Genomic DNA, 11,826 nt, shown 5'->3' with positions numbered 1-11,826 from the left:
TGCCTGAACAATATGAAAAAAATAAATATAGAAAGGAATAATTTAAAATAATAGTTTGAACTTTCAAAAGTAAATTACCTTGACCAATCGAGCATCACGAGAAGCACGCTCATTGTTTTTTATCATTTTATCAACTTGCCGAATAACTTGATCAGCTGCATCTCCAGCATTCATTGCCCGCAAAGCCCTAAGCAATCTATCTCTTGACTAAAACCAAAACACACACAAAACCTTTTCAGGTGCAAATTTGAAAATGCTGGTATGATAAGGGCATTTGAAGATTAATATAAAAGCTTTTTCAGGGATTATGTGGTTAATGACCTAATTGCTGCAAATGCATTTTGAGGAACTCAATCTAGTGCTCAAGTTTTTCAGCCAAATAAAGATTTTCATGCACCCGGTCCTAGAATGTAATTAAGCAAGTTTATACCATATATATGCATTAGACACTGTCATTGTTTTATTAACTGCTACTGGTGTGAAAATGATAATCTAAGCAATTTATGGAATTGGAGTTTTAACATTGTTGATGTTGTCAGTTGACGGACTGCTATTATGTTCTTGGTCTAAGGTTTAGCTAAAAGAGTTTGTGAACTTCGGGACTCTAGGGGGTGGGGGTGTAAAATGTGAAGATGGCAGATAAAGCAACAAAGAACTAAGATCAATTCCAACTTTTTAGGTTGTATTCTCACTTAAAACAGTCCTTTACCATAGGTTTTCTAGGTATTCCCATATAAACGATAAGCACAGGCCCATGTTGCCCTGAAAATCCATGAGGCCCCCCAAGTTGCAGAAACAGGTGTTTAAATTTTTCTTCCAGACAGAATTCTCTCCAGTCACTTACCAAAAGAGTCATCTGCCTAGGCAATTCCAAAATATCATAAAAAGAGATCATCCCAGGGATACATTCCATTCTTCATTTTTTTCCTCTTCTTTAATTTGTTTCAGACTTCAACTGAACACACCTCAAATGATCCAGAGGTTTTAATTTTTAAGTTTAAATAAATTAATTAATTAAATTTTATTAGAAAGAAAAAATACCTCTACAATGGCAGGACAAGTACATCTTAGAAATCCTAAAAAGGCAGTTCTTAAGGAAAACATGACACTGGCAGCATGACCTCCCTTCCCCATCTCAAAGCTTGGATTAAAATCAAGCAATGCAGAAAGAACAGTACTATAGTGGAGTGGCCTCTTCCTTGCTATGGCTGCAAGACTGTCAAAAAAATGAATTTCATGTATACAGTTAGGTCAGGAAAAACAAAACACACACACACACACACATATAGATATATACATATTATATATATATATATACACACAACTTGAACCAACATAGCAAGCACCACAAGAAGTTCAGAGCAGAAAAAACAATACACCCAAGCAAGCGCGCGCACATATATTAATGTAACCAAACAGATTCAGATAAAGAAATCAATATCATAAAAGAAATGTAGGCCTAAGTCAAGTACAAATACTAAGAAATGGGACAACCACCAAAACAACTTTTTCAAGTATTCTTAGAATAATGAAATTCTGCTAAAAAAAAAAAATCCAAGCCACACTGAGTTTCTGGAGCTTCAATTTGTATACTTTTTAAAAAATTTCCTATTTCATACTATTTTATAAACTTCTGACAAAAGTGACACTTTGCAAGAAGGATACAAGATGTCTAACAAAGCAATCTCAAACCCGAAAAATAAAGATAAAATAAAAACCATAACAGAGGTGTCTGCGCATGAAGCAGCATCAAACACAGGTCTCACAACCAACACAAAAAATCACAGATCCAATATAGTTTACCAGTCACAGCACATATAATCCTAGTATTTACCCTTCCCCACAACTTGCTGTGTGTTCTATGAACATTCTTTCTTACAATCATATACTTAGCAGCTGTAAAATTCACAAGGATGTTTCTACACTGAGAACTGTACACCCATCCTCACCTTGCTTAAAAAAAGCAACATTGTCAAAAGAAACAATGCCTGCCCGAAATTGAAAATAAATGAGGCCACAACCCAAGAAAACTGCAAAATGGTGACTAATAAGTAGCAAGGCCAACAGCAAACATTCAGCCACAAAAATACAAAGCAAAGAAAGCATAATGCATGACTATGGAAACCGGAAAGCGTTTGCATGAATAAGTAAATGTTTTGAAATTTGCGATAACCTAATGATTTCCAGGTTCCAGGCATCAAAATTAAACCGTCTGGCTTTTGGTACTGATGAAGAAAGAATGAGATTTTCACAGGTGGTATTGTTCATATTTACACTTAAATGGAGGCCAGTCAGCCAACAATGAATTTAGCTCCAGATGCTTTCTATGAGAATAAAAGTGAATAAAGGCAAATGAAAAAAAGAGCCATGCAATTTGTGGTGCAATCGAGAAGAATTTCCAAGAGAAAGGAGAAAAAGGACACATAGAAGAGCAAAAATATCCCACCTGTCAAATAGCAATAAGAAAGATAAAAGTATTCAAAAAGCAACGAAATACATTCAAGAGTATCAAAGATGAAAAAAAATATTGTGTAAAAAAAAGACTATAGTGTTGCAGCAAAAAAGGACCAAAATATAAAAATACGTTTTTCTGGTCTAATAAGGTTCGGTAAGCTGAAAATGAAAATAGAAGAGATTCAAACAGGACAAATAAAAACCGAAAGTAATAAATGAGCCAAAACACAAGGAATAAGATGACCTACAATGATTTTTCATAAGCTTCTAAGAATTAGGAAAAGAGAACTAGAGGCCAAATAATTTTGTATGCAATCGTATTGTTGATGCTATGGTACAATAAATGGAATATGAAGACAATTTTTCATTTAAAAATATAGAAATAAATAAAGGAAAACAAAGGAAGAAAATAAAAAATAAAAACTGCAACCTTCACCAAAATTGAATGTTAACTTGATTCTACGTGTACCAGATTAAATAAAACATCTTCACAAAATTAAGATAATAAAGTGAAAATTTCTGGCTAGATGAAAGCATGAAAGATGATCAACCTATAAACCAACTGGATCAATGCATTGAAGGAAACAGTTTTTTTTCTGGTGAGAGATTTATTTCACTAGATTCCAAAACTGCAGCCAGTTTGCAAGAACCAAGAGAATCACCAATGATGCACCAAATATACAAGGAAAAAGGTTGAAAACATAGAATTTGAATTTAAATCACAGAATATTGATACAAATGATAAAGGTGTTTGAGATATGAAAGACGTACATAACTGCAATGTGGTTTAAAACTTTAACCTTACAAAAGCTAATGAGAAATCTGAAGTATAGGAAATTTTGAAAATACCGAAAGAAATAGAGGAAAAGATAAAAAATAAAAACTGCAACCAACTTTGTGCAAAATTGAGCTCCGACTTGATTCTATGTGACCAGAGTAAATGAAACATCTTCACAAAAAAGAAGATAATAGAAGTGAAAATTTCTGGCTGGATGAAAACATGAAAGATGATCAACCTGTAAACATTGGATTGCGAGCATGCATTGGAGGAACCAGTTTTTTTTCCTGGTGAGAGATTTCTTTCACTAGATTCCAGAACTACAGCTAATTGCAAGGTAGCCTAATGCTTTATCCTCATAAAAGCTAATGGAAAAGCAGAAGTATGGGAAAATACATGTAATGTTTCCAAAACAAACAATAGTAATAATAATAATAATAATAATTGACGAAATTTCTTGAAAATGATGTGAATAATTTGATACAAACACTAAAAGTTAAGTGACTGCAAAGTGTGGCATCCCTAGAAAACATCAGGATAATAACCATTAGTGCAAGAGCATTGAGTGTACACAAGGTTCAACACCACTCAAAGAAAATGCCGCATATTTTGAATTGGTTATGGATGAGTTAACCACTTGTATTAAGGTAACATACACTAAGGGAAAGACCAAGGAAGGTATTAAAAAATACAGAAGCTACAAATGGAAAGAGAAAATCGAATAAGAATGACTATTTAAAAACAAATGAGCATGTGAAGGGAACTCCTCACAAAAGATTTCTTGTTCAAAACGCATCTGCAAGTGCTTATGAGAGAAGTCCTGGATTCCAACCAAGAAAAAAATGAAGTGCGGTGCAAGGCCATGGAATGAACAATGTAGAAGAATACTAAATGGGATTGAAATGCATTTTCCTTTATTTTTATTTATCTAAGAAATAAAAAGATAAAGGGCATAGGCTCTGCTATATAAAGAAAAGATGAAAAATCTCTAGCTATTTTTAAGTAAATTAATTTTACCAATCTGAGGTGTAAGTTATTTCCTATTCAACATAGTCTCCTTGTTGTGTGCCTTAGATGCCCATTATCTTTGAAGGCAGGCTTGCATTTCAAAAGCACTGCACAATGCCATTCCTTGCATGTCATGAAAGCAGTGAACAGCAGCATGAACTATCATCAAGCCTTACCATCTTATCAAAACCAGATGGAAAAATGGCCCTAAGAAACTATCACGAACCAAGGCATCCATTGTACTAAGCAGGAGATATTGAATGCCAAAATCCTAAAAAGCATGCATTTTAGTAAGTTGTTTCTAAACAACTGTGGATGATGTAGGGAAAACAATAAAAAAGATAAAAATAGCATCCTTCACAGATAATGCATTCGCATTTTGGATGCACATTCATCATGTACTTTTCACAAAATATAAGGACAAAAATGTCACGCCACAACAGGACACATACTTAGTTATGCTCATTCTTGCTGCAACTTGTCTGACTTGCATCCAGGCACTAGACAAGATGTTTCAGTAGAGTTGTCTCCCATTATAGAGCAACTTGAATCAATAACTACTGATTTTGCTATAGAATGACTTTAAAAAAACTTTTGTACTCTAGGCTCATCCAACAACACCATTCTCACCATTGTACCTTTTGGCATTTTTGTTAATTATAAAACATTTCAAGCATTTAGTTCATTCAAATAAGAAATTTTAAATCAAGTGGTGTAGATTTTCACCTTGGACTTTTAAGATGTTTTAGAACACTTGTCCTGCTGTTCAAAAAAAAAAAAAAACAAAAAAACAAAAAAGGCAAAAACAATAACAATAACAATAACAAAAAACAAAACAAAAAAACAAAAAAAAAAAAGGAACATCAAGCTACCACCACCTATTTCTGAGAAAGGCTTAGCATTACATTAGGGCTTCACCACATTATCTGATTGCGATTCCATGTGATCTTCTAATAGACCACCAAAAGGATAAGTAATGCTTATAACATCAATTTCATCCACACAAGTGTTAAACATAGTTCAATTCTTACATCCAAAACAAGTTGAGAAAACCGTTTTAAAACTTGTCAAATGCTCAAAATTGTAATTTGTAGGTATTTCAACACTTGTAAAACAGGAGCACTTGACTTTTAAGCTGTCCATGCTGTTTATAGGTATTCCATGGATTAGTCATCGGCTATTCTGCCAACCTACAACTGTATCCTTTGTGACGTTACAATTGTGTAGCACTGAAAAACCTAGGATATTTTCGACAGCCCGCGCAGGATGTAAACTCATACAGGCATAATAAGTAGCTTAAATTTGCAATTTGAAGTCCATAGCCCAAATTAATTGTATTATTTCCTGTTTAATGGAAGTATCGATCTCAGATAAACAGCATATAAATAACTGCACGAAACTGTCCAGAATGTCCAGAAATTTTTACATCACTTCAGCTTTCATCCAAAAGGGGGAAGGGAACCAACACAAGTTAAAGATGATGCATAAATTTTATTTACCATGCTGAACACTCTTAATTCTGAAGGTCCCCCATGTTACATTATATAACATTAAGAAAAAGAAAAGTATTTTGGTTGAACAATTGTAACAAAATCTTCATAAAACAAAAACATGTGTAAGTACACAATCATATATTTTTTATGGAAAAGAAGAAATATTATTAAGACAAAAAAGAAAGTGCAAGAAATGAAGGAATGGTTATCCTTCTTCAACAAACCACAAAAAAAAAAAAAAACAAGAGAAACAAAATAATTAGTCTAATAAAGCCCTCCGATATCTTTGCACCAGCTGCACTCCTTCACCAAAGTGAAGTGAGGAAAAAAAAGATAACTTCACTCCAAACTGAATCATAGAACTTCGCCCACCCACTGAAAAGTCTTGAACTCCACTTCAACCAAGTAACATGCCTCTAAAATTATCCCCTCCTTCACACAATCAAATCCCTTAAACTTCTGAAGTAAACAGTTTTCCAAAGAAGAAAGGTCGGCATTCTGAAACAGCCCTCCCTAAAAACAGCAAAAAGTCTGCTCCAAATGTGCCTAGAAAAGGAGCGACGCAAAAACAAAGAACGCATGCAGCTCGAGACAACGCTTTATACTTCTAACCTGGAGCAGATCATTGGTATTAATCCTGTTCAAAATCATTGACCAGGTAAATGCCCTGATTTTGGAAGGAGTCTTTGCTCTCTAGATAAGAGAATGCAAAGGGAATTAAACACTACTAGAATCACGAACAGTGATTATCAAAGAAAGATCTGCAAGAATTCCCCCAAAATACATACTCCAGACTTTGCTATATTCCTCGGGAGAGAACAACAACAAACCAAGCCTTAAGTCTCACTAGGTGGGGTCGGCTATATGAATCCTTTTCTACCAATTTACATGATCATAGGCAAATTCTTCAAGAAAGAAACAGGGAAAAAAAAAATTCGAACTCCCCTAACAACTGAACAAGATCAGCTATTCTCCCTAATTCAATTTCCTTTTAAAGAAAAAATTTGAAGAAACCATACCCTTCAAATACGCAGTCATATATTAATTATATATGTAACTAATACAAATGCATAATGATTATATTTTTTTTTTCCCTGGCTCACAACCAGGCCAATAAGTTTTCAGCATACAAATTATACAATACAAAAGGCTTCAAATGAAAAAGGAATAAGGACCACTGGAAAGTACTGCATCCAGATTGTCTCTAACGACACAAGATGATATGCATCATATATGATAGGGTATACTTAGCACACATAAAATGCATTCAGTTTGTGCATAAAAACTACTTTTTACACTTTCTAATAAAAAGAAGTAATTTTAAAAAAAATGAAAATCACATTCCTTTGTTTAAAAGCTCTTTCCAGATTGAAGAAAAGCATTTAGATACTTCCATTCACATCCTCTGAAATAAAGTTATCTCAAAAGAGTTGCACATACATAATGTCTTACATAATATGGTATATAACATAACTAACACATAAATTTAATACAGTTGTCGCATAACATGACTATTTTTGACATATTTTTAATAAAAACAAGTTTCTTGAAAAATGATAAACCCATTCCATTGTTTTAAAATACTTTCAAGATTGAAGAAAAGCATTCAGATACTGTTCAAACGCATTGGAATAAAGTTCTCAAAAAAGGTCATCAATGTGCATGCATGCATCTTTGTGTGTATACATGTATATTTATTTTTGTGTACAAAGAGAAATTTTTCTGGAAGCCAAATACATGTCAAAGAATGAAAAAAATTTTTAGGAACCAAAAAGTTGTAATGACGCAAAACACAAATTATAGCAAGCATTACACACATTGAATTTGAAAATTAGAATCTAGAACCTGGTAACACCAAGCATATTATAATCTGTACTCATAGAATAGAAGCACAGACTAAACTTAGTAGCTGTGTAGAAATTTAATTAATGAACTTGATGGTATCTCATGTATTAACAATATATTTTCCACAGACTTACTTTTCAAATTAAAATACAAATAAATTATTTTTTTTAACAGTAATTACTCATTTACAGATTAAATGTGCAATAGAGTACCAAATATAATGTGATAAACAGTACTAAAATACAAAATGTCTTCATGCATAATGCATCATCCAAGCTTATCGACTGTTAAGCATACATGCACATGAATGGCAACAAGTACTCAGTGCACAAGAAAAAAATCAACCAAAGACAGCACCACCACAAAAAGTGAAAAAAACATGTTCACCTTCCCAATATCAATACAATGGACTTGTTGCATTCCCCGTGAATAAAATTAGTCATACTCCATACAACATTATCCTATTCTGCAGCCATGATATGATTACTATATTAAAAAAAGGGGGTCTCCATGCCAAAAATATGATTACCATATGAACTTATTAATTATAAAGTGTTCACAACATATGATGAGGTAGGTGCATACAGTACGTAGCAAGTGGTGCACAATGTATTTACTGGATGCTGCATTAAATTCTAATGGTTGCTGAGAGTAACACAAAGGTGACACAAGGCATGAAGCAAATTGTGAATTTATTGTTTAAATTTTTCTGAGGCCTCACTAAAATAAGAAATAGTTAAGCATCCTCGTTATTTGTCCACATTTTAATAATTTGAACCCTTTACACATAAACACGTTTTGCTGCTAGTTCAACTAAAAAATTTCCTGTTGTCTTGATGAGTTTTAAAAACATGGCCGTTCTTAATATCATTATATGCCACAATATTCACATCTATTTAAGCTGCTATAAATCCCATAATGACATTTTTAATAGTCTAGATTCACTTAACACCCAAAAATCAATCAGAAAATGACTCAGAACAAAGGGGGCATCTAGACTTGCTTTGTCAAAACATGTCCTAAACCACCAATCATTAAACAAGATGACAGCATCCGAGATCTTATTTACAAACACAAAGACTTACACATGATTCAATATTTGCTTCCATATGCAAATGCAGAAGATCAAGTTTATTGCCTTTCTTCAATTTATTTTTCCTATTTGGATTTGCTGAGTTCTAATAATTCTTTGAACCATTAAATAATGTAGGAATTTACCCCAACATATCCACAGGGTCTCAGCTTCACATACATTGCATGAAAGAAGAAAAAGATACAATTAGAATCCTTATGCAGGTTATTATAATTGCTAGAAAATGATGGTCATGGCCACAGGAAAAAACAGTAGTTAATGTAGGGAAGATGAAATAGAGCAGCCAATGACAATAGTGACAAAGGTCTTCTTTAAGAGAAATGTTCTTATGTTACAATATATATGTGCATATACACACACACATCAGCACCTCCAGTCCAACATTACAAACATCACAAGAACTGTCATAGCCAATATTGGTAAGCAAAACTACAAGAAAATCAAGAACTTGGCTCTTTCAATCAATATGAACTGCTTTGTAGTGGAAAATGCCCACACGCATTACTCCCATGGCAGTGAATATGAATCACAAGCATTTTTCGAACAAATAGTCCTGCTACTTTATGCCTTTTTTTCATGTAAATTGTAATTTTCACTCCCTTAAATGGCTAACAAAACCATCAGTCAAATTCACAACTTTTTGCAGTGATCAATTTTGTGATTGATCAAAGTTTATGGGCCGCACCATTCAATCTAATTACCAAAAAAAAAACATATTTTACAGATGAAGAAATCTATAAACCCAACTGGTAAGCAAATAACATATTTTGTGATTGATCAAAGTTGATGGCCTGCACCACTAAAATGCGCATGTTTTTTCCAAGAGCCAAGAATCTGGATCCATCCAAGTATATTAGACAAGGAATTGCAGCCGACCATAACCAAAAAGAAAAAAAGACGAGTAGATGAAGCACCTACAAATGCAGTACAAAACGAGAGCGAAAATGAAAATCAGGCCTCCATAAACGAAGCAGAACATGAATAAAAGTGCTACTGCCAGTCTAAAGAAATACTTTTTATATAGGTGTTTAATGTGCTTCAATAGTTGTAAAGTAAATTATACATTTTCAGAAAGCACATCATTAGCTGCATGCACATGCAGCAGTAAAAGCTCGAACAAAGACAATGGTCTCTCAAACAGTTTACAAAACATAAACTGCTGCACTTGACTACCAAATTTCTCTCAGCAGATGAGATGACCATTTTATCCATTGCTCAACAATTCTTATCACTGCCAAATGTTGTTGAAATCAGCTAACTCCACAGTACCCAAGTAATATGCAGTCTAACATTGTCTATCCCTGTAACTCCATTATCTGAACCCACAGTGCAGCTGAATCCAATGTCATTTAACTCCGCATAAGAGAGCTGATCAGAATGCTGCCATAATTCCACAAACAAGCAGCTGAACTTGCACTACAACCTGTTTCCAAACTTCAACAATCCCTCTGTAATTTTTAAGATAGTTAAACTAATGACGAATTGCAGTTCACCATCTATATGCATAATCCTAAAGCCTTCAGTAATCTGAAGATATTAATGGCATCAGTAGCATGAAGAGAGGAAAGTAAAACATAAGTAACAAAATCAAATATTCTTCATGCATGTTGAACAATACAACTTCTAGTAAAGGTCAACTTCCTACAAGCTAACAAGCAGAATAGCAGATTATATGATAATTGCTGAAATAGTGAAAAGTATAACAAAATACTGTCGTATAAAGTTTCTGTTAATCAGGTTGTCTATTACTAATTTCTGATTAAGCAAAATCTTATAGTTATTAAAAGGGTCAACAAGTCCTTCCATATTTGCATCTCTTCAAACTGAAAAGGCACTGTACAACAATTCAGACACTGCATATACTAAGTGAAGATCCACACTAATGGCCCTTCAAGACCCAAAACTGCTTAATCTTATACAGTAAAAGAGGGCCATCAAGGCTGTTAAGAACTTAATTTTATCAAACCCAACAGTTTATAGAGCAAATGTCAATCACTTGCTTCTATGAGTTCTATACCAACGGTGATGAGAGATCTGGTCTAACAAAAATTTATTGAGCAGATAAAATCAAGTGGCATTCCCAGATTCACTCTTCAATCTTGGGTGCATATTTTTGCTCTTAAACTTCAGCAATTTAATCGCAAACCAAGTTGTTCTTATCGTCAAAACCTTTCTTCCTCTACAATATCAAAAAAGAAATGCACAGGTAAAAAAAATGCACTAGAAACACCAAGGCAATGGTAAAGCAGCAAAAGCTGACCAATGATAACAAGTAGATGAGATAAAAGATACGCCTAAAATGACAACCTAAAAGTAAGTGAAAACTCACCAGTTGACAACAGTAATTGTCAAAGGACCAGGAAGGCCGCTAGCTGATCGCAACAAGTCCAAAAGAATGCTAAGAGACCTATTTGCCTCTGACGTCAGTGCAACTGGATCCAGAATTGGGTGGCCACCAACCAGCCATGAAATATTAAAAGCCCGTCTACTTCTTTTAACTGCCATAGCCAAAACAGCATCGATAGAAACTAATTTCTGAATATATCCTTTCTAAATCCAGCAAGCATAGGCAAATAGATACATCCAAAAGAGCTAGATGCAACAATATATCACCTAAATCACATAATAGACAGAAAAAACTCAAAGCCCTTTGAGAACAAGTAAAAAGTAATACCTTCTGTGATATTTTTTTCAGAGTCGTTGCTGTCTGGAGTAAAAAGTAAAACATATGTTTCCAAAAATTTCACCCCCAGCAATCTCATGCCAACAGAACAAGGCTGCAATATGAAATCCAGGCATTATTCATACAAATGTTTCAAAATCTAAATAGTTAGAAAAAGCCATGTGTTCAAACCATGAAGATTTCATAAAGTTTTAATAGCCAAAAACACAAAAATGCTACTAAATATTCATCTAGCTAGAGAGGATGACCTGGAAAGTAAGGGGAATTCAGAATCCTGTTTCAGCATATAACTTCTACCTAAACAGATAGACCTCACACTCTACCCAAGTTGGGCATTGCACATCATTTCAGCAAGTTAGAAGGGATCATTTGGAAAGTAAGAGGAATTCCTCTAATTTATTTCTAAATAATCTCCTTTTCATATCCAGTATGAATTCCATCTTGAAGACGACACTCAAATCAACTTGCAGTT

The 11,826-nt window shown here is 33.8% G+C and overlaps 1 protein-coding gene across 2 annotated transcripts in view; it reads right to left on the bottom strand.

Annotated features, from left to right (window-relative positions):
* LOC131161564 (uncharacterized) overlaps positions 1–11,826 on the bottom strand; it is a 101,419-nt gene that overhangs the window by 54,813 nt on the left and 34,780 nt on the right. For both annotated transcript variants that reach the window (XM_058117401.1, XM_058117402.1), the window contains exons 4-7: positions 11,346–11,448; positions 11,001–11,169; positions 1,042–1,216; positions 79–207 (exon numbers count right to left, since the gene is read on the bottom strand). In XM_058117401.1, coding sequence (XP_057973384.1) covers positions 79–207; positions 1,042–1,216; positions 11,001–11,169; positions 11,346–11,448 — 576 coding nt within the window. The remainder of the gene's footprint in view (positions 1–78; positions 208–1,041; positions 1,217–11,000; positions 11,170–11,345; positions 11,449–11,826) is intronic.

This window comes from Malania oleifera, chromosome 8 (genome assembly GCF_029873635.1).
Source record: "Malania oleifera isolate guangnan ecotype guangnan chromosome 8, ASM2987363v1, whole genome shotgun sequence".
NCBI classification, from domain to species: domain Eukaryota; kingdom Viridiplantae; phylum Streptophyta; class Magnoliopsida; order Santalales; family Ximeniaceae; genus Malania; species Malania oleifera.
The sequence above is the reverse complement of the archived record's forward strand: the minus strand, read 5'-3'. Positions and strand labels throughout refer to the sequence as shown.